The sequence below is a fragment of the Hydra vulgaris genome, chromosome 03 (assembly GCF_038396675.1).
Source record: "Hydra vulgaris chromosome 03, alternate assembly HydraT2T_AEP".
NCBI lineage: Eukaryota > Metazoa > Cnidaria > Hydrozoa > Anthoathecata > Hydridae > Hydra > Hydra vulgaris.
In genome coordinates, this window is record NC_088922.1 from 29,432,463 (window position 1) to 29,458,498 (window position 26,036).

The 26,036-nt window shown below is 29.6% G+C and overlaps 1 protein-coding gene across 1 annotated transcript in view; it reads left to right on the top strand.

The window, feature by feature from the left end:
• The first annotated feature begins 1,374 nt into the window (after positions 1–1,374).
• The window catches only part of LOC100208157 (rRNA N6-adenosine-methyltransferase ZCCHC4), an 89,024-nt gene continuing 64,362 nt past the window's right edge, over positions 1,375–26,036 (top strand). The window contains exons 1-3 of the mRNA XM_065792900.1: positions 1,375–1,525; positions 1,890–2,035; positions 21,939–22,139. Of these exons, the coding sequence (XP_065648972.1) occupies positions 1,429–1,525; positions 1,890–2,035; positions 21,939–22,139 (444 nt within the window). The 5' untranslated portion in view covers positions 1,375–1,428. The remainder of the gene's footprint in view (positions 1,526–1,889; positions 2,036–21,938; positions 22,140–26,036) is intronic.

Genomic DNA, 26,036 nt, shown 5'->3' on the forward strand with positions numbered 1-26,036 from the left:
TGCGGGGAAAAAAACTTGACTAATAAAAGTTTTTGGAGCATGCAGCGACAGATACAGTAAAAGAATGAGACTTTAATAAATGACTAGTCAAGCGAGGATGAGTTTTAGTTGATGGAACTAGAGATCATAGCTCTTTTAAGCAGTGATTTACTGCATCAAAATAAAACATACTTGCCTAATTACTAATAAGGCTAGCGGTAATTGCCTGCAGTGCCGGCAAATAATTCCGAGATTATTTGCCGGCAGCGCAAGTAAAGAAACAATTTAAATGTAATAAATACAGTGATTTGACTAGTTTGTTAGTTTTGGTGTTATAAAAACAATTTAAATTATGTAAAGTAATATTTATTTATTTTATTTGCTTTTATAACTTTTTTTAAGCCAGAGTTAAAAAAACGAAGACTTTTTTTTTAATTATTATAGACTGCCTGCCCAAACCAAAACCCACAGTCAATCTATGAACACTCTATACAGGTCTAACCCTATCAGAGTCAGTCGGTGATATATACTCTTCACTTTGCCCATCCCTACATCCTTATTCAAGTCAGTATTTGTATTTAGACTTTGCTGCGCTTATTCCTAACTCATACTCTGCGTCGCCTAAGGCTTTATCAGTTGATGTATGTACACTTTGAGGCACCTTTTAAACTTAAACCAAATAGATGGTAAGTATTAATAAATAAACATTAATAAACACTAACAATGGGTAATACTAAAAAAATTTAGAACTGTTTGAAAAAAAACATAAATTTTGACGAAATAAAATAAATAAACAGACAGATTCGAACTCGGAAAATCGTACGCATTTCAACTATTGTATCCATTGAGCTACGCAATCATTTGAATTTGACAAGTTTTTAAATTTATATTTTTAATCATCCAGTCGGCAAGTAATCTCGAATTATTTGCCGGCAATTACCTTTTGCAAATTACTAATTACTAGTATGTTTTATTTTAATGCAGTACTTCACTATTAAAAGGAGCTATCATCTCAAATCCATCTAAAACTATCAGTTATTACAATATTAAATATTATTGTTGTTGTAAATATTATAATAAAATAAAATAATAATAACTAAATTCAGGAACTAATTATAATAACACTAGTACGAATAAGAATTATGGTGACGTTATTTCTAAAAGTAACTTTAATTATACAAAATACAACCTCTTCTTCTCTAAAAAGTCTCCAAGTTACTTTCTTAATTTGTCTTACTTAAAAACGTCCACAATCTTTGTTTGTTGTTGGCTGTTTTGCCAAATGAAATTTCACTTTATTTAGAGCGGAAAACTTACTCCAATGCAGGACAATTTACTCCGGAGTAAAATGTCCTATCGGACAGTTCACTCTGACGGACAGTTTTCTCCGACAGTCCGTAAAGTAAAAAGTTCTAAGAAACATAAAACACATGATATCGATAACCAAAAATGTCAGCTCAAAACACGCGCGATGAGTTCTCGTGTGAATATCGTGGAGTAGATTTAATTGATTCTTCATTAGATACTAATCCTTTATGTGCCCATGGTTGGTTTATTAAATATGTTTTTGTTAAAGCATTCTTAAAATTTCGTTTGTAGAATAATCTTCTATTTATTAATCTTCAAACTGCTATTTTTAATTTGATTAAAAATAGCAGGTTAGAATTAGAAGATTATTTTACAAATGAAGTTTGAAGAATAATCTTTTTATAACTTTATAATTAACATTATAAAATTTCTTTATGATTTACTTTTTCACATTTTATTCAATAGTGAACGTTTTAAAATTTAAGTTATTATTACTTTTTATTGTTTAACGTTTTCTTGCACATCATTATTTTCTTGTACATCACCTGAAACCTTTAGAATAAAACACCTAATTTGCAATACATAATATCTTGTCTTTCAAGGTCCAACATTGTTATTTGAACGTTTTTTTAAACACAAGCCATCACAAAAGTATTACGCGTGTTCAGCATGCAGAGATCGCAAAGAATGCCCTTTTTTTCAATTGTATGGCGAGAAATTAACCAATGCTAAAAAGTTTATTCAAGAGGTACTAAATCTACCTTTATAAATTAACTATTAATGTTTTTTATGTGACAATAATTTTTCAGATTTAATAAATACTAGAATGATACCATTAGAAAAGTCTTTATTTCAGTATTCTAAAGTTAAAAAAGTTTTAAAATTTACGAGTTTTTGATATGGATTTATTAAAGAAGGTGACAAAAAATTTTGTGTTTTTTTTTTTAACTTCAAATTTCATAACTATTTCAAGTCTTACTATGCTCACAACTTGGTATGAAAAGAAAAGTATCAGAAAAATATGATAAATATTTTTAAAGAGCTTATCCTGGGGCATTCCCCAGGATAAGCTCATTAGAAATATTTTATTAGACGGACACCAGAAAACTTTTTAGAAAACTTAATAGGCTTGAATGTTTTTAATTTTTTTTATAAAAGTGTAATAATTGAGGATATTAAGTTTTATCTTTTTTCAAAAAACCACAAAACCACAATTTAATAGACTAGAATTTTGATTTTTAAATTTTTTAACTGTTTTTAAAGGTTGTAAAGAAGTGTTTAAATTATTATTTAAACACCTCTTTGCAAGATCTTTTTTAATTATTCTTGTACATGAGATCTTTTCTCTAATTACTTTTTCATTAGGATAATGCTTTTGTCAATACTCTTTTATAATGCATAGAAAACGCTTTTGTCAATACTCTTGTCAAATTTATAAACTTGAATTATTTACTTTTTGTGTTTTAAAGATTCCAGACTGAAGCAGCATACTCTAAATAAGGATGAACCAGAGGTGTATTAGTTAGTCTGAATTCATATTGAAATATTTAAAACGGTGCTTTATTGAACCAACTTTTTATATTTTTTCACATCTTTTTTATAGTAAGAATTCCAGATTGAAACTGCATGCTCTAAATAACGACAAACCAGAGATGTATAAAGTTGTCACATTGAATTCATATGAAATACTTAGAAAAGTGCTTTATTAGACCAAGTATTTTATTTGTTTTTCTAATTGTCATTTTAAAATGCTATTCTTTTTTAAATCATCCAATATCATCACAACAAGATCAATTTCTTATTTATTTTTGTTAAAATTGACCTACCTCCTGTATTGATATACAGTTTTTTGTTCAAATGTGCATAATTACACATTTTTCTAGATTTAAATTCAAAAGCTACTTCTTTCATCGTCCAACAAGATGGTTTAAAATATTTTTATATTTAACCTAAAAATGCAATTTTAACTGACTATTCTTTCATTGCTTTGTATAATAAAATATAAAAATTCTAGCAAATTAGTTATGCATCCTTTTCTTGAAATGAATCTGTGTTGCTGTTTAGAAATTAAATTGTTATTAAATTGTTATAAATTGTTAATAGTGTCAGGTTCGCTCTTGACTAATATTATGGAAATACTCCAGTTTCAAATGAGCAGTAGAATGATGTTGATTTTGGTAAAGGAAAACTTTTGAAACTCTCAGTTTATGTAGTTGATTCTGATTGATTTATTACATTTTAGTTTTGCTTCTGCAATAAGGTTGTCAAAACTAGGCTTAAGTCAGTTAATTAAAAATTTTTTTTGTTGGTATTCACCTCCCCAAGGCTAAGAGGACCACTAAAGTTAGGGAGGCTACTTTCTTGACTTTCCTTATTTTCATTCGACAATGCCGACCTGACAGTGTCTGAGGTCAGCAAACATAATTTGCAGACCTCAGATTTTTCAAACTTAATTTTATTTGTTATTTTAAAAAGATTAAAAACAGCAAAACGAATGATTTATTTTCTTTCTGAACAGGTAAATTTAAAAACACAACAAAAAAAAGAACATTTAATTTAAATTCTAAATAAATAATTAAAATAGAGACGAAAATTTGAATACAAAAAAAAAACTAATCGGCAATTTTATTCTAATTCTGAATAAAATCGCCGATATAACAGCATAAAAGTTTTTATTTAAATTCTAAATACAAACCTTTTATTAAATTGTTAACAAAACAATTAAAATAAAAACAAAAAAATTAGGTTTTTAAAAATATCTAAGAGAAATAAAAAAAACATCATTTTATTACTATTAACTATTGTTATTATTAACTAATAACAAACTATTGTTATTATTAACTAATAACAAACTATTGTTATTATTAACTAATAACAAACTATTGTTATCATTAACTATATTATTATTATTGTTAACTATTGTTATCATTAACTAATAACAAAATGATTTAAATAAAAAAGCAAAACAAACTTTTTATTTAAATTCAATGTAAATAATTGCAATAAAAGTGGGAAAAAACAACATTTTTTTTGTTAAATTCTTAATAAAACAACTAAATTAAAATGGCAAAGCAAATTGAATGGTAAACAAAACAATTAATATAAAAATGGAAAATGTGCCAATCTGATGCTGGCCTAAAATGATTTTGGATGGATAACTTTTCACTGACCTTATTTTTTCCTAATTCTAAGGGCTAGTACTGTCATTTTTTTTTCTGAGGGCTAGTACCAGGGATGCGAAGTTCCATTGATTTTTTGGACTCCGGACTCCGTGCTCAAAAATCATGGACTCCTTGGACTCCGACTCCAGACTCCGGAATTATTATTTTTTCTTTCTTAAATTAAATAATGATTTTTATTATCTGGAGTTTTTATGTATAAATGCTGAAAAAAAGTGATAGGTTACCAATAATATTTTAATGATGAATAATATATGTATATATATATTTTAGGTGCCCTAAGTAGTCTATTCAGAATTCACTCCTCCTTCCTAACCAATGTCGCAAAACTTGCCCAAAGGTGGGTTTGAACTACGGATCTCTTACTTTTTAGGAAAAATAAGGGATCCGCGGGTTTATGCAGCCTAGCGCAACCACTGCTTAAATCCAAAAGTCGATTTGTCCCGCTTTTGCTAGATAACAATTAATAAGAATAGTACAACTCAAAACATAACTTTTATTTAGTTTGTATTGTTGCATGCACAGAATTCTCAATTTCTCTGTTTATTTGAAAACATATGATCATAAAATTAAAAAAAGATTTAAATGTTTATTTACATTACACTCTAAATTATACAGTTGCAAGAACAAAATATTACAATATCTGCATTGTCAAAAAATATTCAAATAAAAAACTTGTTTGTTCGTAAAAAAAGCATATCGACAATTAACTCAGATGTAAATTGACTACATTGATCTGGGGTCATGTGCTTTAAAACTGAAAACAGTCGCTCAACACTGACTTGGGATATGGGTAGCGACAATGCGACTCGGCAAGCATCCCGTAAAACCTCAGGGAACTCTTTAATTGCTTTTAATGGGTTAAGTTTTAAAAATTCGTCTAAGTTGGAGGAGGTATCTTTAAACATTGATCGAATTTCCGGAATTGTTTTTAGAGCTTGTCGAAACTCTGTTTCTATTACGTCTAGTTGAACCTGCATTTGTTCTTTTGAACAATTCTTTTTAAGCTCCTGTTCACACAGCATAAATAAATTTGGTCGTCGCTTTGTGACTGGTGAAGCATCCTATTCGTTTTCTGAACTAGAGTCGGCAACATGAACTGAAAAAGAGTTGCGCGCTACTGCGTTTTTAATTTTGTTGAGTTTATCATTCTTATTTTTATTAGCCAGTTGAATCAGTTTGTAATTAATTTTCCAAAGTCCATCAGCTGCAGCTATCTATAGAGATATTAATAAGTTTTTGAATATGAATTTTTTAAAGTTAAATTTTCAAAACTATATATATAAATACAATTTGATTAAAAAAGACAACTTTATCTTCAGTCGCTGTTAGCATACAGCCATGCCTAATATCCACGTAAACTGCTGCAAGAAACAACGAATTTTCGCGTATTGCGCTTTATCTATTATTCATTCCTATTTTGAAATCTCTGGCTAAGTCACTGTCTTTCCCGTCTAGTTCACACTTTATTGAATTCCAATCAAAAAGGAATTTGCCTGCTGTAATATTTTCACGCTGAAGACGAATAGTTAGATCGCGTGCCATATGCAATACATCTCTCAATTTTTCCCACATCCCCCAAAAATATGGTTGCACATTAAATTCTTTAGTAGCTTTTTTTTGCATATTCAGGTTTTGAATTACTGGTCGAATCTAGAAGAACAGAGGAATTCATTAAATATATGTATTACGTTATCAACTTGTTAAGTTAAGAGGATTATTAAAACATAGAAGTTATAAATTATAACTTACTTGAATTAGCCTCTCGATCATATTGAACTGGCTAGACCAACGGGTAGCCTGATCTAGTATTGGAACAAGATGTGGAGCTTGGTCTCTGAAGAAGTCAATCCACTTAGAATTTCTTGCAGTTTTGACAACTTCTCTTGCATGGCTGAGGAATTTTTTTATTGTGGGTATCATTAATGCATCAATAGTTTCATAATTGTTTGAGTATTGCACATTTATACCGAGGTAGTGGAGCATATGCTTAGATTTAGAATCGACTTTTAAGTAAATTAGCATTTCCGATAATTTGTTTTTGTTTTGTTCGCAATGCTTTTTGGCAAGATCACTAATTTGAATTCTCATATTATCTCTATTCATTTTAAATCCAAAATGAGATGCAACTTTTTACAAAGCTTTTGAATAGGTTCTTGATCAAGCGCCTATAGAAATTGTTTTTAAAATAATACATTTTTATTGAAAAATGGCAAAAAAAACATAATTTTTTAGATTTATTTTGAAATTACTTAATAAATATTAACGAAAAAATAATTTGAACCTGGAATGAAAGACCTTCAATCAAAACCAGTTGGTTGAAGGCTTCTAAAAACTCATCTTTTGCTGTTATATATGCTTCACCAAATTAATTATTTGAAACACAACCCTCGAAAACATCATTAGGAAAGTTGTTAACATGGCTAGTTACGAATTGATGATGTTAGTAGTTTTTCCGTCAAAGGAATTGTTGCGCATAATAATTTTTATTTATTTGTTGAGGTATTTTTATAAGCCTTTTTTTTTGTCTTCTTTCTGATTTAGATGGTAGGTTTTTTACCATTAGTCCAGATCGTTAGTTTGACTCAATAACGCAAACTTACAGACATTTGAATTTATTTTTTTTTATTGCGTATAATTAATTTGTGAGTTCAATTTGATAGCTTTTCGTATCTAAACCATATCGCTTTCATTGCAATTTTTCAGTAAGCGTTATTAGAATAAAAAATTTCATTTTTTTAGGAGAGTAGACCGAAAACCAATGTACATAATTATTATTTCACAACATTTCGGGTTTAAATTAAAAGAAACAATTTTTTTCTTAATAAAAGTAGTTACAAGTTTTATTTATTTATAATTATAGTTTCACACTACTTAACAGTTTTAAACAGTGCTTAAACAAAGCACAAGTTCTTTCGACAATTATTTTTAAAGAACTTTACTTTGTTAAAATATTCATTTACTGCTCATAAACTAGTTCATTATTTCTAATCGAGTTCTTTCTATGATAAACTTATGCAAAAAAATAAACTTCTAAACTAAAATATCATTTAATCTTAAATTTGGTACATATTGAAAAAATTTGAACAAATAAATTCTCAAACATATTATTATTTACAGGTCTAGCCAGGGAGCAATTTTTTGAGTAAAACAAAGAGGGTGAGTCCTTCAAAAGTGACGAATATCTTATAAAAAATATTGAACTGTAACTCAAATATTAACTCCCTCTCTTTTTAGGGGAGGGGGACACAACCCCCTTTCCATACAACCCGTGAAATCGCCCCTGGGTCAAGACAATTGATGACGAGGAAATACTTTAATAAACAGTTCATCATAAGTACTTTCTTAATTGGATAAAAAAAATTATTTTTTTTAAACTATATATAAATAAACAAAAATTGTTACATATAAAATAAACATTGAGGGTTTCATTTAAAGTTTCATATTTAAGAAATATAAAACTTATAATGAAATATGATGAAAAGTTTAAACTTAAAACACTTTATTTTCTTTAACTAATTTTAACTGAACGGGTAGGCAAATGGTCATTTTGCACATAAAATGCGAGCTGCATACGCTTCTTAACAAGGCGCGACATTCGAACCGATACTCAATTTGGCCAAATAAATAAAATTGGCAATAAGGAGGTTAGCTTCCCGGTTAAATGCTCTTTTTTAGTGCTTTGTGAAAAGATCGTCAGGTCTTTTTTAAGCATATTAATAACTAAAAAAAAAAAAAAAGAGTTCCGGAGTCCTAAAGTTTTTATGGACTCCTAAGACTTCGGACTCCGGGCTAAAATAGGGACTCCATGGACTCCAATTCCGGACTCCGACTCCGGACTTCGCATCCCTGTCTAGTTCGTCATTTTTTCTGAGGACTGAGAGTACTGTTATTTTTTTTGGATAGCTTTGACTTTCTTTTACTTTTGTTTTGTTGTTCATTTATTTGTAAATTAATTTTTGTCTTCTTTCGACTTTTTCTGATAGGTTTTTTTTGTATTTATTTATAAATAAGTTTAATTTATTTTTTAGTTCTTGAATAATAGTTTTATAATACTTTGTTCTGTTATACAAAATATTCATTTTTTCAATTGTGTGGCATGTCTCATTGAATTTCAGGCTATATTTAAAATCAATAACATGATGTGTGTGCGGTATAGCTTCCAATGATGGACTGTTCTCTAGTTAAAATACTTTCTAGGTATTTTTTTCTTAGTTAAATTGTGCCTAATATTGTTAGTGTTACTACTACTGTTTGCTTCCTTATTTCATTTTATTCTTTTATTTTTTTTTAAAACTGCAAGCCTTGTTATAAGATTAAAACAGCTTTGATATTTACATCAGTTAAAGTTAAATTGCGTCATTAACGTTTTTTAAACTACTGGGTTAACATTAGCTTTAATTTAAAACTGCGTTAAAAATCATTTAAACTAATATAACAAAAATTACTGATGAAATCTAAATTTGGTATTTGCTAATTTAGTTTCTTTATATAAAAGTGCTGCATTTTTTCAATTTAGAGAAATAACTATGTAACTGTTTAGAGACAAAGTTCTTCAAGTTTTATTCATCACAAAGTTCATTATTTGCACACGAAAATTAATAAATTAATCAAAAGTATTGAAAAAGTTGATTTCCTTCTGGACAAAACAAGTGCAACTCGACAAAATGTTGACTAAGCTGTATTTCGCTATCAATATTTCGTGGCGAATCCTTTGTTGTTGATTACAGCCTTGCATCTTCGAGGCATAGATTTGATCAGGTGATCAAAGAAACTTTGTGGAATCGCTGCCCAGGCCTTTTGGGCTTGTTCAAACAGTTGATCCTTATTACGAACACCTTCACAATTAATTCTGTGGTTGACGATCTTCCACAGGTTCTCGATAGGGTTGAGATCCAGAGATTGAGGTGGCCAATCCATCACCAATAGGTGGTTGCCTTGAAACCACTGCTTTACTACTTTTGCAGTGTGTTTCGGATCGTTGTCTCGCTGAAAAACCCATTTTATTGGCATATTCCATTCAGCATGAGGTAACATAACATCTTTCAGGGTATTTTTATACATGAAACGGTCCATTATTCCATTGTTTTGATGTATTGGACCTAGACCGTTAGCAGAAAAACAGACCAGACCATTACATTTACCATGCTTCATGGCCTTATGGCAGTAACGTAAATCGAGGCGTTTTCCGGCCGGTCGACTTACACGGCAAATGCCATCGCTCCCAATGATGTTGAACTTCGATTCATCACTGAACAGGACAGTTTGCTATTTCTGCATATTCCAGTCAATATGAGATGTAGCAAACAGGATTCTTTTCTTCTGATTTTTTAGTGAAATCAGTGGTTTCTTTGCAGGGCGTCGAGAAAACAATCCGGCTTCAATAGCAGGTCGTCTGATTGTTCGCTCCGATACAGGCAGCTCTATTTGCTTTTGTATCTCGACTGATGATATCCAGGGATCCTTCTTGACGGATCTGACGATCATAGAATCCTCTCTAGAAGTGGTGGAACGCGGTCTTCCACCTTTGTTATCTGCTGCCAACTTCCCCATTGAACAATATTTGGAACATAGTCTTGATACGGTCCATTTTTTCACGCGATATTTATTACAAATACTTTCTTGTGACATTCCACTTACGTAATCGCCAATAATTTTCTTTCTTAGTTCCAATCCAAGACTGTCAGGAGCCATTTTTGAACTTGAAGTCATAAAAATAATAAAAATAAATAATCACACTTCTCAAGGCTTACCGTGTTACATTTACCTTGTGATGATACAATAATGCTCTGTGGAACACAACGTCTTGGTTGGATGTGGACTGTATTGATGTAATGAAACACTTGTTGTATTTCACTTCTTGTATTGATGTTCTTCAATAAAACACTTTGATAAAACTTTCTTGGATAAACTGTCTTGATAATACTGACTGATTGACTTCCATATACTGACTGAATTACATGTCGATTTACATGTCTCTTATATAGTAAAATGAACCTGTGCAAACCTGTTCTGGAAGATTCTAGATGGTTCTTTTCGATGCTTCTAGAAGCTTCTGGATGCGTCTGGATGCTTCTGAATGTTTCTGGATATTTCTGGATGCTACTAGATGCTTCCAGATGCTTCTTCTGGAAACTTTTGGAAGCTTCTGCATGCTTCTGGAAACTTCTGGATACTTCCTTTAATTATTAAAAAACTTCTGTGACGTTGACACAGACCAGACTTAAGAAAATGAAACAAACCAAAAAAGTTGCACTTGTTTTGTCCGCTGCAAAATGGCACTTGTCAACGAAATTCTGCCTGTGTGCTGTCACCTGTTTGCTGATTGCTCATGTCATGGCATGCTATGACTCCAGACTCCTGAACTGTTTGCTGTGGTAGTATAGTTCGTTTCGTTTTTAAGACATGTAAAGTTAAGAACACTTTTTAGCATTGTTTAATGTTGGTTGCAAATGTTTTGTCCAATACTGTATATAATAATTTGTATTAATATATATTATTTTAATCTTTTTTCAAACCTAAAATTTATTTATTACACTAAAGACTCCACCTTTCATGTCGATGAGTTCGATAATATGTTGCTCAACTATGTGTACCTTCAAAGGAATTGCAGCCCCTAGATTTCTATAGCTTGTAGAGAACTGCTCAATACTTTTGACATAAGTAGTACTTTATGATTTTCCAAAACAGCCATGGACTACTTTTTCAAAATCTCTAAGTACCTTAATGTGTTTGGATACAGGTTCTCCAAGACTGAACTCCTGAAAAAACAGCTCAAAGCTGTCAATTTTTTTAAGCACTTTATTGCAAGCATTACCTTCTAAACGATGCAGCTCTTGGTACGATACTCTGCAGATGTTTATCATAGACAGATATTGGTTGACAAACTGTATCCCACATTTCTTGTTTTCAAACAAATTTTTTTCATCTCTTTTAAAATTTTGTCTATAACACCTAAAAGTATATGTAGACTGGGAATATTTACAAGCTCTATTTTTTTTTTTTTTTGTTCCTTGTATAATAAAGGGGGTTGAACAACACTTTTGAACATTTTTGCATTTTTTAATTTTGCATGATCAGATATCCATTGGTCGTATAATCTGCACAAAGATTCTAAAGAATAATGAAAGCTTTTTGAAAGTTAAGAGATGAGGTCATGCAAAACGGACAAGGGTGCTTTGATGTTGCAGTTTGTTTTCCAATCATTTGAAGCAAAATCTTTAGATCTTCAGATTCTGTGTAATCTAAGGAAGAAATGTTCAATTTATCCAAAATTATCTGCAGATTAAGATTAAGATTATGGTATTTTTTGTTCAATAAAGGCAAAATGGCCAGTATAATAGTTTTATGTACACTTTTATCTTTGAAATCTTTAAACGCATATCCGTCACACATTTTTTAAATTTATTTGGGATTTTATCATTTTCTAACTCTAGTTTTAGGGTGATTGATTAAGTAACTTTGAGGAATCCCCAACCCTCGGAATTGAGGTCGGCAATAATTTGCCGACCTCAATCTTTTAGAGGTAGGCATCAGGTTGGCAAAAATTATTTGATACAAAGGTCTTACCATAAAGCATATAAATGAAGTCTGCAATTTTTTGCTGACCTCAAACACTTTCAGGTGTGCACCATTGCTACAAGCACCATTGCTACAAGCTTTTTCTACCAACTATTTATGAATAAAAAATCAAAATGAATGATACAGATTGCATTCTAGTTATTTAAAAAAATTGTAGGTAATAGATTACTTACCACTTTCTTTTCATTTACTCCTAATAATAATGGAAATTTATCACCATGGAATAATTTTCCAATCAGCTGGTTGCTCTCAGTCAGTTTAATATCCACACTTTTCCGTCTTCCTTCACTTCTCAGAAAGTGAGCAACTTCAATCATATTGCCATTATTTTGAAGTCATAACAAAATTATTTAAAAAATTGCCTTTAAATTCATAAGTAAATTATTATAAAAAAATTTTTAAGCATCAAAACCTTACCTGGCATGTAGTTTTTGTTGAAGTTTGTTCTATTTATCCAAAGAAAAGACCTCAGTGGTCAAGCCTTGAATAGAACTGGACGGAACTTTTCCTTGCATTGTAGGGGATGTTGATCTTACAATGGCCGTCAAATTCTTTTATCTTTCTAACTTCGTACAGGGATGTGGAATTCCTTGTGACATTTGAACATAGCAATCTGGACAATAAGTCTCTTTGCAGGTTTATTTGAAATGTCTTCGGCACCTTTATAAACAGGTTTCCTCGAAGCACATTCAACCAATGGGGCCAATATTTTTTCCATTTTGATTTGCGCCAATTTTCACATATAAAATATTCACATTTTCTGTCTCTGATAACCCTGGTATCCAGATCTAAATTTCATAGCATATGTCTAGTCACTAATGTTCCTAGAATAGCATAAGTAGATTTCAACTAAAGTACATTATATATAAATATGTATATTTTACCTTCATAACACGGTTGCATAGTGAAGTAAGGGTCAGACCCAAGAAGCTTTTTTCTACATTTTGAGCAAAGCATGGTAGGAAGGTCTAAGTTATTAGCTGAATAATCTTTCCAGACCTCTAAGACCCTAGTATATGGTTCCTTAAACAAACTTTTCAAAATTTTTTGTTTTATATTAAACTAGGTAAAAATTCATTGACAGATTTTAAATTTCATCAAAAAAAAATTCCTTGTTTAAAAGTTATGACTATTCAATGTTATTTTAGGGGGTAAATTTGTGAAATTTTAAACTTCTTATGGTCATAAATCTTAAACGAAAAGATATTTTTTGATGAAACTTGAAATCTGTCGATAAATATTGGTCTAATTTTCGATAGGACTTAAAAAAAAATTTATTATCTTCGGAGACGTAGTTTGAGGAAAAGGGCAATAAGGGGTTGAAACGGTGTTGGGTTAGCTCAATTTACCTAAACTTTTTGCAAGTCATCCTCATTTGATACCAGTATTAATGTACTAAGTATTTGAGTATGCCACATAGCTCATAGTTACCTATCATGAACAACAAAATTACTAGGCACTCGCCTAAAATACGTGATTTCTCCCTAGGCCCCTGGTGAAAAAAGTTGTTTTTTACATTTTTGAAATAAGGAAGAGTCTTCTGATAAACGAAAAAAAATTTCTAGGGATGTGTTGCAAGGTCTCAGAGCATGTTCCTATGCACCATGTGTATATATATATATATATATATATATATATATATATATATATATATATATATATATATATATATATATATATATATATATATATATAATAACAGAAAGAAGACTAATCGGACGATAATTAGAGAATTCAGAATGTTCACCGGAGTTTTTGAAAATTGTAACAACAGGTGTCATTTTCCAGCAAGCAGGAAACAAGACTCAGTCTAGCACTTATTAAATAGTTTAATGAGAATTGAAGATAGTTCTGGAGAACAATGTTGTAAGATTATGACTGAAATGTTGTCTGGACCACAAGTCATAAATTTGAGTTATAATTTTAGCAGAAGCTGGAGTGATTTAAGTGTTTAACAATGGGTTAACCTGTTAAATTGGAATAGAAAGAAGAAAATGGCCATAAGATTCAAGAGTCGAATTAGAAGTAAAGTTTGTTGCAAATAATTCTGCCTTATCCTTATGAGAGATAATAAGATCAGTCCCATGAATGAGAGATGTAATGTTCCCTACCCTTGTTAATGAAGCTGTTGAAGGTTTTCCAAAAATCTCTAGAGCCTAACTTCTGAGATTTAGTGAACTGAGAATAATGGAACTTAGCATTAGACAACACCTTTTTACATCAATTTCTTGCAGTAATATATAATTATTTGTTCTCAAGGGGTTATTTTTTTGAAAAAGATAAAAAAATGAATATGATAAGATATAGCAGCTGCACAAGAAGGTGAAAACTATGTAAATGCTTGACTTAAAACTGACGAGAGGGAATGAAAAAAATTATTACAAGTAGATATAGCAGCCTCAGCCGTTATCATTTTTTTCATCTTTTCTAAAAGCATTCATTCCTGCCTAAATCTAGGAGGTTATGTAGAAGGGGCATTTTTCAGCTAAGAGAATAAAGACATCAGGTTAAGGACCGTCACAGAAAATCATGAAAAGAATTCCAGTCAGTTTTAGAGTAGTAGTAAGTAGTGCAATGATAGGGTGAGTCTGAAAAGGAAGTACAAGATAAGAGATTTAAAGAGACCATTGCATGATCAGAACCACCTCAGGGAGAAAAAAAAAACTGAACACAAGCTAGGATCAGAGACAAGACATTAATCCAGGATTGAAGGTAAAAGATTAGGGTTGTCAGGAAAATGAGCCACAAGGTTAACTGAGTAAGAGCAGGGTTCCCACTTCTCCTTAAAAACCTTAAATGTCCTTATAAAATAAAAACCTCCTTAAATGTCCTTAAATAACCTTAAAAGAAGTTAAAATTTGACTGCTCTCCTTAATTTCTCCTTTTTTTTTGTTTTTTTAAGTTAGGAAATTTTGTTAAAGTGAATGAATTACAACAAAAAAATTTTTTTTTTTCTGGTGCCGAGCAAACAATATATTTATATAGATATATAAAGTAATATATTAATTTATAATAATTCCTCTGTATATATTTAAAAATTTTTTGAAAAAAATAAGATTCTGTTTTTAATGTAATCGTTTTCTCCTTACTTTTTCATTCAAAAAATTGTCATTCGCGACCAAATCTCCTTATATATTAGGAAAATATCTCCTTAAATCTTCTTAAAATCCTTACTTTTAGCCTCAGTTTAGCCTCCGTTTAATCCTTACTTTTAGCCTCAAGTTCTTAAACTCTTTATCTCTAAAGGTCATTGCAGCTTTATTTTCAAAAGATAACATCCAAAATATCTAGGATCTAGTGTGTTTGCCAGGAAATGAGCTCCACTGACAGTCTGAAGGTATCTAGTTTCCAAATTTTTTTTTATCAGTTGATAAAAATTATAACATGTTTATTAGCTCTTTAAAAATTTTAAGTGTCACTTATTTTTGTTTGACCTCTTTGCAACTTATCTAGAGCAGCTCTAATTGTTTTTAATATTTTCAATAAAAGTAGTTGGGTTTTAAATGATATTTTTTATATTGGTTTAAACCATTTGGTTTAAACCTTTTGGTTTAAACATATCGACCCTGCCTACAAGGCAGCAGGGCATAGGGCAGGTAGTACTGGGTTACATGATACCAGTAGTAGGGTGATTATGATGATCTAGAACCTGTCTTGATCTGGAGTAGTTAAAACAAATCAAAACAAAAACAGCAAAAAGAATGCTTTGAATAAAATCTAAATAAAATAGTTAAAAAAGGCAAAACAAATATTTTGTTGAATAAATGAAATAGTTAAAATAAAAATAGAAAAAAAACAAAAACAAAAATATTTATATAAATATTAAAAAAAAAATTATAAAAATTAAAACATAAAAATATTTTTTTTGAATTTAAGTTTTAAAATAATTGAAATAAAAATGGCAAAAAAAAAAGTTTTCAAATACTCAACAAAGTAGTAAAAATAAAAACGGAAAAAATCTACTATTGGGTATACAGATAACAATTTGATTTTCCTGTCTTTATAACATACAATGTTTTCAGAAAAAGTATAAGAAAACAAGAACAAGGAAAGAAAAGTTTGCTGCCAAACCCTCAGTTGATGTTGTGGAAAGAAAAGGTTGCTGCTAAACTCTTGCCAAACCCTCAGTTAATGTTGTGGCACTCCTTTGCGACAATAGACTATAAGATTGTCAATGTATGTACTGAAGCCCCCAGCACATATATATGAGTGTTCTCTGTTTAAAATTTAATGTCAACGCGCATAAAACATTGTTTGGTCTTCTTTAATTATTTCACTTTTTTAATAAGCAACATGTTTTTTTTTAAAAAAAGAATGATAATATTGAAACCAAAAAAAGTTGAAATTTTTTTTTTTTTAAATTGGTAAGTTTCCTGCCTTAACTAAAACTCTCAGTTGATGTAGCCGCACTGCTCAAGTCAGTCAATAAAACAAAATTTAAATAAAAAAAAGTCTATTAATTTGTGTTTTTTAATTTTGTGAAAAACAACAAAATTCAATTAGTAGGTACATGACATGAAATTTTTAAATTGATCAAACACTATATTGTTATATATTATTGGATAGGTCTTCAATTCAATTTTAAAGGTGAAAAAATTACCAAAATTGAACAGTTGTACAAAAAGTTATGGCATTTTGAGTACCAAATTTTTGATATATGGTTTCTTGAAGCAACTGTGATCAAATTTTAAGTTTTTTTCAACTTAAAATGTTATAACTTGGCCAATTATTATCGAAATACATACAACTTAGTATCAAAAGATAGGTCTAACAAAGGGCAATATGTATATACAAAGGGTGTACAAAGGGTGCTAGAGGGACGTCTACAAAACCCTTTATTATATTGAAAAATGGGCGCACCCTCTGATCTAATATTAATTCAAAACAATTTCAAAAGATACATGGATGATGGTTTTGTCTCTTTACTAAAATCAATAATTGTTAATTTGGTGTTAAAATATCTTAATTCTTTACATCCCGATATCAAATATACAGAAGAACAATCTAAAATTTCATATTTGGAAACCACACAGTACCAATTTTTAAACTTTTTAGAGGTAACAGTTGTTCTACATGATAACAATATTATTAAAATAGATATTTTTTATAAACCTACAAATTCCCATTATCTAAATTACAATAGCCATCACCTAAACATTTAAAGGAAAGTATATCTTTTACATTTACATTAGCTAAACAGATAATTTGTTTTGTGTCTAATCCAACTAAAATGGAAATCAGACTTCAACAACTAAAACAATTTTTAGTTGGATGTAACTACCCAGTAAAAATCATTAATAATGGAATTTTTAAAGCTCGACTACAGTGACCAGCATGTCAAAAAAGAGAAAAAAACAAAATTATACCTTTTGTAACTACAAATTTTGCAAATATTAATTTTGAAAATTTGTTAACTACTCTACATGGTATTATGAAACTGTCTGTTTCAGACAATAATTTAAAATCAGTTTTTGAAAACACTTCTATTGTACTATCACAACGCCAACCAAAAAATATTTTAAGACACATAAATACAAGTTTTAATAGGAAACCAGTTTTTATTAACGATGAATGCAAGGTTCCAAAATGCGTATCAAAATGTTGTAAGTTATGTGCTATGTATCTTCAGTTTGTTAACCATTTCACCACATCATCTGGTAAAGTATGGAACATTAAAACTTCAATGTCATGTAATTCCAAAAATATTATTTATTTTCTATTATGTAATGGATGTGATGTTTACCTTTAAAAGAGAACTATATACTTTTACAAAAATAAATAATGTCAAATCTTCATTAACTTTTAAAATCCTAAAATGCTTAGAGTTTTAAACCTTAGCATAGAGTTTTAAACCTTAGCTTAGAGTTTTATTTTTGTTTCAAGATTTCCTTAAAAACGGGGTTAAGCTAAGATGTTAATATTATAATTAATAAATGTTTAAAATACTTTGAAAAATTTTTAATAATTATTTACTAATAGCGTGGTATTTGCAACAAAAGTTTATTAAAAGTCTTTTTATAAAGTAGTTTTCTTATCGTAACTAAAGTCGTCCACTGGTAAATTCATGCATTCAAAAATATGCCTTTAAATCAACTCCTTATTTTAGGATAAAACTAAACAAGATAAACACAAATGATTAAAATGATAATTGAAAAAAAGATGACTAAAAACCATTGTTGTGCACCGGTTTTAACAAGGGGAGAAGAAGGAGGGGGGCGGGGACTCAAAAACATACCCCTTCCCAAAGTTGCCAAAAAAAAAGTAGTATCTTCAAATAAACTCTGGGTTCTTCACTGTATATATATATATATATATATATATATATATATATATATATATATATATATATATATATATATATATATATATATATATATATATATATATATATATATATATATATATATATATATATATATATATATATATATATATATATATATACAAATGTTATATATATATATACAAATGTTATATATATTTACAAATGTTATATATATATACAAATGTTATATATATATATATATATATATATATATATATATATATATATATATATATATATATATATATATACAGTATTGGACAAAACATTTGCAACCAACATCGAACAATGCTAAAAAGTGTTCCTAATTTTACATGTCTTAAAAACGAAACGAACTATACTACCACAGCTAACAGTTTAGGAAACTGGAGTCATAGCATGCCATGACATGAGCAATCAGCTGACAGGTGACAGCACACAGGCAGAATTTCGTTGACAAGTGCCATTTTGCAGCGGACAAAACAAGTGCAACTTTTTTGGTTTGTTTCATTTTCTTAAGTCTGGTCCGTGTCAACGTCACGGAAGTTTTTTAATAATTAAAGAAAGTATCCAGAAGTTTCCAGAAGCATGCAGAAGCTTCCAGAAGTTTCCAGAAGAAGCATCTGGAAGCATCCAGAAATATCCAGAAACATTCAGAAGCATCTAGATGCATCCAGAAGCTTCCAGAAGCATCAAAAAGAAGCATCTATAATCAAGACTATGTTCCAAATATTGTTCTATGGGGAAGTTGGCAGCAGATAACAAAGGTGAAAGACTGCGTTCCACCACTTCTAGAGAGGATTCTATGATCGTCAAATCCGGTATGTGGTAGTGGTGTAGTGGTAAAGCGCTCGCTTCATAAGCAAGAGGTTCCGAGTTCGATCCCAACCACGTCCCTGGTAGTACCGCGCTCAACTTGTTTCTCCGCGCAGCGGCCTTGTTCGTCAAGGTTCGTGTTTCGGAGTTATAGAGTTGAGAGAGGGTTATAACCACTATTAAGTAACCTCCTCGTCTGTAGTGGCCTTCTCGGCCTTGAGGAGGTGAATAACAAAAAAAAAAAAAAAAAAAAAATCCGTCAAGAAGGATCCCTGGATATTATCAGTCGAGATAAAAAAGTAATTAGAGCTGCCTGTATCGGAGCGAACAATCAGATGACGTGCTGTTGAAGCCGGATTGTTTTCTCGATGCCCTGCAAAGAAACCGCTGATTTCACTAAAAAATCAGAAGAAAAGTTTCCTGTTTGCTACATCTCATATTGACTGGAATGTGCAGAAATGGCGAACTGTCCTGTTCAGTGATGAATCGAAGTTCAACATCATTGGGAGCGATGGCATTTGCCGTGTTCGTCGACCGGCCCAAAAATGCCTCGATTTACGTTACTGCCATAAGACCATGAAGCATGGTAAAGGCAATGTAATGGTCTAGTCTGTTTTTCTGCTAACGGTCTAGGTCCAATACATCGAAACGATGGAATAATGGACTGTTTCATGTATAAAAATATCCTGAAAGATGTTATGTTACCTCATGCTGAATGGAATATTCCAATAAAATGGGTTTTTCAGCGAGACAACGATCCGAAACACGCTGCAAAAGTAGTCAAGCAGTGGTTTCAAGACAACCACCTATCGGTGATGGGTTGGCTGCCTCAATCTCCGAATCTCAACCCTATCGAGAACCTGTGGGAGATCGTCAACCGCAGAATTAATCGTGAAGTTGTTCGTAATAAGGATCAACTGTTTGAACAAATCCAAAAGGCTTGGGCAGCAATTCCACAAAGTTTCATTGATCACCTGATCGAATCTATGCCTCGAAGATGCAAGGATGTGGTCGACAACAAAGGATTCGCCACAAAATATTGATAACGAAATACAGCTTGGTCAACATTTTGTCGAGTTGCACTTGTTTTACACAAAAAAAATCTAATCGCAAAAAAAAAAATTTGTTGTTGATTTTGTTCAAAGTGGGTAGAATTAATTTTAATTTTGCAGCTCATGATATTTTGGCATTAATGATGTCAGACAGCATGTTATTCCAAATATTAACAACCCTGAGTAAAATAGAATATTTACGAACTTGGAGTTAGCACTATAGTTTGGGTAATTTAAATTTGTGCCCTCGAGTGTAAATATAGTTGTTTATTAAAAAGAAACTTGATTTATTTAGACAAACTAAATTGTTCAGAATTTTGTAACATGTAATCATGTCTTGCTTAAGGTGATTAATTTCTAGTAGTTCCAAACGATGATTATTAAGTCTATTAAAATTAGGTTAGCAATTCTCTTAGTAAAATGTCTTAGTATTCTTTCCTCTGCTTATGTTCCTTTTAGTGTAGTTTGGTGACCAAACTGGAGAGCAATATTCTAAAATCAGTCTTATGTAAGGTAGTGTAGGCTTTTATGCTAATACAAAGATCAAAGCAAAAAAACGTTAGATTTCACGTTTTTTATAATTTATGGTTTCATGATAGATCATGAAACCATAAAGCTTAAAAATGAAACCATAAGCTAGAGCTTAAACTTATTGTTTCTTGATCTATCTTTTTATAGTTTATTGTTCGTTGATGTACTATTAAAAATTTAAGTATAATTAATTTTTTTATTAAAATGGTTTTAAGATGTTTTCATTCAATTTTTTCAATCAAATTGTTATGCAATAAAAGCGAAACAAAAATATTTGGTTTAATAAATCGAATTATATTTCCTTAAGTTTAAATATATGCTTAAATTGTTTTTTTAAAAAAAAAATTTCTTTGAACAGATGTAAAATAATTTATTAATTTTAATTTAAATTTTTTATCATTTAATATATACTTTAACTTTTGCAATCACTGGTTTAATGTTTGCAATAGAATGTTTTTACTTTTAAAACTATTTTCAAGAAACAAAATATAATTAACTATTTAAAATGTTTACAATTTAAATAAAACTTTCTTCCTCACTTGCACTATGTTAAGTCTGATATTGTTACTGTAGCTAGTTATACATTTAACTTTTAGCAACGATCCTTGCTATGCTGGGTATTATGAACTGGGTATTGCAAATGCCACTGTATTAGATTTATAATTAATATAACTATTACAATTATGTTCTATTAATTATAATAGTGATACCCCTACCTGGGTGTGTGGTGTAATTGAAGTCAAATATTACCTATTTAGGGTAAGTTTGAAAGTTGTCTGGGCAGGCTTTTTTTTTTATGAATTTTCGCAAGTAATTATGATTTTGCAGTTATTAGAATATATTAGAAAAGAACACCAGCATTTTTTTAAATATATACAGGATGCTCATAAAACTAGGAAGTTTTTTAAACAAGATAATTTGTATCTATAGATATAACTTTTTAAAATAGAAATAACAGCACTGTTGTTTCTATTTTAAATAGTTCTATTTAAAAAGTAAGTTAAGTGTAATGACCATCACTTGATACAGCATTTATAATAGAAATGACAATGATACAACATTTATGTTTGTTTAATTAATAACCATTTTCTATTGAACATTAGAGATAACTGTTGTTCTCAGTTCTCTCTGATGGTTTTTATAATGTGAAGTTTTATTGTTTTTTACTGTTTTTTATTTCTTTTCAAGGAGACAAAAAAAAAATTGCTCAAAAAGAAAATCATAAAGAAGTTATGTGAAGGTGATGTTTGGTGTTTCTCCTGTGACACAGGCTTTCAATATGTGCTTTTACACCAACATAAAGATCATCAAACAATGGTACTAAGTGCAAACCATCTTATGTCACCAACAACCTTTATTTATCCAAAAGAAGAAAAAAAATCCAATGCAGTAATATTTTTAAATGGTTTTTAATTTTATATATATAGTTCTAATAGATTTTAAACATACCACATTAACTAGTTCAAGCAATCAACATATTTCATGCTTGTTCAAATTTTTTGTACAAAATAAAAGTATTAAATGTTTTCAACTTACCTTGTTATTATAAAGCCAATATATAAACAAAATTTATAAGTTTATAAATAAATTTTTATATTTTTTTTTGTAAGCTGTATTGGTGGGAATCAGAGCCAGAGGTTTTTAAAAGGAGCCATAGGAGTAAATAAGCCAGAGCCATTAAAAATCTGCCAGTTTCGTGGCTCCCTTCAGTTTAAATTTTCAATTCAGTTTATTAATTTGTATTAGATTTCTGGAATGGCCTTTCTATCCATTCTATGGATGGAAGGCTGTTTTAATGCGTTATCTGGGAACAAGCTAATAAGGGTTTTGCCAGTTTTAAGAAAAAAAAATTTTTTAGTGCATAAGATATAATCAAAATTTATAAAGATATTTAACATTGCTGGAGCCAGATGAAAAAATTTGGGAGCTGGAGCCATAAGTTCAGAAAAAGTTCACACTGTTTTGGAAAAAATTTTTTTTTTCAAGATTGGACTGCAATTGATTTTCATGTTTTTTAAAGATAAAAGTATAATAATGCTCTAAGCGATTTTTAAAACAGTCATAAAATAATCCACAATCTGGCCCTGTGCATCCAGATAAACTTTATTTGAGTCCTCCCAGTCTAGAATTTCTACTTACATACCAATCTTAATGAATATTTGAAATTCTGAAACATAATTGAGCAGAATCAAATAGATAAAAAATTGGTCAGACTGCTAAATCTTGAATGATTATCAAAACATTTTTTTAGTTATAAATATGAAGTTTGGTGACATTGATGTACTTATAGGACAAATTAAACTAATTCTTAATGATATACCGTTTTTTCATCAGTATTCACTCTTTTAATTTCTGCAGATATTAAATTTAAAGATTGAGGTAAAAACTTCATTAATGTATATCATTTTGAGAAAAGTAATGTAAATTGAATATCTTAAGATTTTCAATTTACCTTCAATTCGTTATCTCAAAATGTTACATCATCAGTTAATTATGTTTGAAGACCATGATGCTCTTTTGAAAAAGCTTGTAACAGAACAACAACAAAAAGCTGGCTTAGCTAGGTTTGAACTGAGTTACTTCGTACAACAAAATTTAAACTGAGAAATTAGTTTAGTATGTGACTAGAAAAAATTGCAAAAATATCATCACCAACTAGTACAGCTGGTACTTGTGTGCCATTTAAAGTTGTTCTTGAAAGCTTTACCCATTTTACTTTCAATGAATATAGAAGCATCGTTATCTCTACCGTAGCTACCTATATCTACCAAAGTAAAGCAATATTTTACATCACATATGGCTACCCAAACCAGATGGTTTTTGTAGTTGTAGTATGTTGATCCACTTAAACTAGGAGCTTCTATATATAAATGTTTCATCTATGGCCCCAATAGAATTAGGAAAGTTCCATTCATTTTCAAATTCGTTTGCCAATTTTTCCCACACATTTGATGTAATTGTTGCCTTTAGATAACATGGTTGTAACACATCCCAAATGGCCTTTGTTGTTTCATTTATGTTGCATACTGTTGTTCTGTCCAGTCTAAATTAAAAATTTTGCAATTCTTGTGTTTGTTGTGAATCTTCAGTAGCCAAGTATCTTAGTCAATCGAGGGTGATATAGTTTGACAGCTTTGACATGACTTTTTGTGCAATCATTGACAACAAGTGTTCGTACCTTTCAGGTAACATTCTGTAAAAACGTCATGAAGTCGTAGCTCAGTAATATGTGTGTTAAATGCTCCTTTTTCACAACGGTTTTTAACCCCTTAAGGACCAGGCCCGAGATATCTCGGGTCATGTTATATGGTCCAAAAAGACCGAACCCGAGATAACTCAGGCGGTCACTTATTTTACGTTTCATTATGTATTAGCCCGAAATAATTCGTGAGAATAATCTTATAACAATACTATTATATCAAATTAACTAAGAATCAATCAAATTAATAATATTTAGATTAATAACAGACTTTTTTTTTATTCTTAATATGTCAATATCTAAGTTCTAAGCATTAAAAAAAAATTGATTTTTTTGGTGCATTTATTTGAAAAAATATTAGTCCTTAAGGGGTTAAACAATGAACAAATCCAAAATTTTGTGCTTTCTTTTTTTTTACTCTGCAATGTTCAAAGAGCTAGTAATGTATTGCAAAGTGCGAGCTAGCAGTTCAAAAGATAATATTTTCTATTATTTGCCTTTGTTATAAAAATCATTGGTTCATATAATTATTTTTTTTTTTTAATAATACTTTATTTATTACCTAAGGAAGAGAAAAATTCTTCAATAGTATTTAAGTTGATGATCAAAATCTATTATTTTTTGACTGGAAATAATTGTTATTGTGAATCTAGATAACTATTTTTTAACAAAAATTAGTTGAACAAAAGTTTTTATGTAGATATTTTTAATGTGGTGTTTTGAAATAAATTTTTATTCATTAGATTTTTTTAAATTTGATTCTTAAGCGTTTTTTTTTTTACTCTTTGTTATATTCCCAGTTAATGTTAAAGTTTTTTCTTATCATTAGAACCTGTCTGTAATTTTAATCTGTGTATACTCATTATATAATTTTGAAACATTTTTTTTTTACAACAATTTGTAGTGAAGGTAATTTAAAAAATCTTTAGCTAATAGCACATATTTCATAAATTCAGTAACAGGTTCATAGTATAAAAATAAATAAACAATAAAAGGAAACATTATTTGCTTGGCATCACGAAAGTGATTAAAAAAATTTGTTTAATAACGCTTCTAAAATTAATGGAAACAGCTGGTCGTGCGACAAATATTGTGGATGTTGTTGCATGACAGTTGTCGCATGACTTATAATTAAACTTTTATTTTAGATTTGAGTGAACAGATATTTTCATTTTTTTTAACTAAAAACAAAAAATAGGGTATTTAACAAGATTTTTTGATTATAATTTTTTTTATCAATATGTTTTTATAAAATGAATATTATTTTTAAAATTTTTATATAATTTTGCTTCGTTTAAGACCCAACATGACATACTTTTGAAGAAATTTTGTTTTAATAATTATAGGAACCCATCTATTGTTTACACCTAGAATTTTTTTTTTCAAAAATTTTTTAATTGCAGTATTTTTTTATTATATAGAACACATTTAGAGGGTGGGAACAAATATTTAAAAAAAAAAGGAGTTGTTTTAAGGACCACCATAATATATATATTTTTTATTAAAATCAATTTATATATTTATATATACATATATATATAAATATTTATATATATATATGTATATATTTATATATATTAATATATATATTTTATATATATTAATATATATATATTAATATATATAAAATATATATATTAATATGGGTCAGTAGCAACACCTTTAAATATTTTTTATTAAAAAAATGATTCCAGTGATTGTTTTTTTGATGAAGATTAATATTCATGTACCTTCGATTTTTCAAAGAAGTGTACTCATCCAGTGTAATTGAAAAGCGTTTTCCCATTGTCACTAAAGAATTGAAAGTGTTTTTAAGGTCATTCCTTACGCCAGTTGCAAACTTTTTAACTGACTGGATTGCTTGTTTGTGATTTTTTGGGAAATCATAACCTTTTTTAGACATTGCAGATCGAATGAAAGAGCTGTTAACAATGGCATTGAAACTAAATCCATCCCGTGCTGTAAGTCTTGAAATCACTTCTTCAATTGATTGCTTTCGAAAAAAAGTTGAAATCTTAGGCCTTTTTGATTGTGATGCAGCTTTTGGTGTCACTTTTTTCTGTTTCCTTTTTGATTCCGTGTCTTGT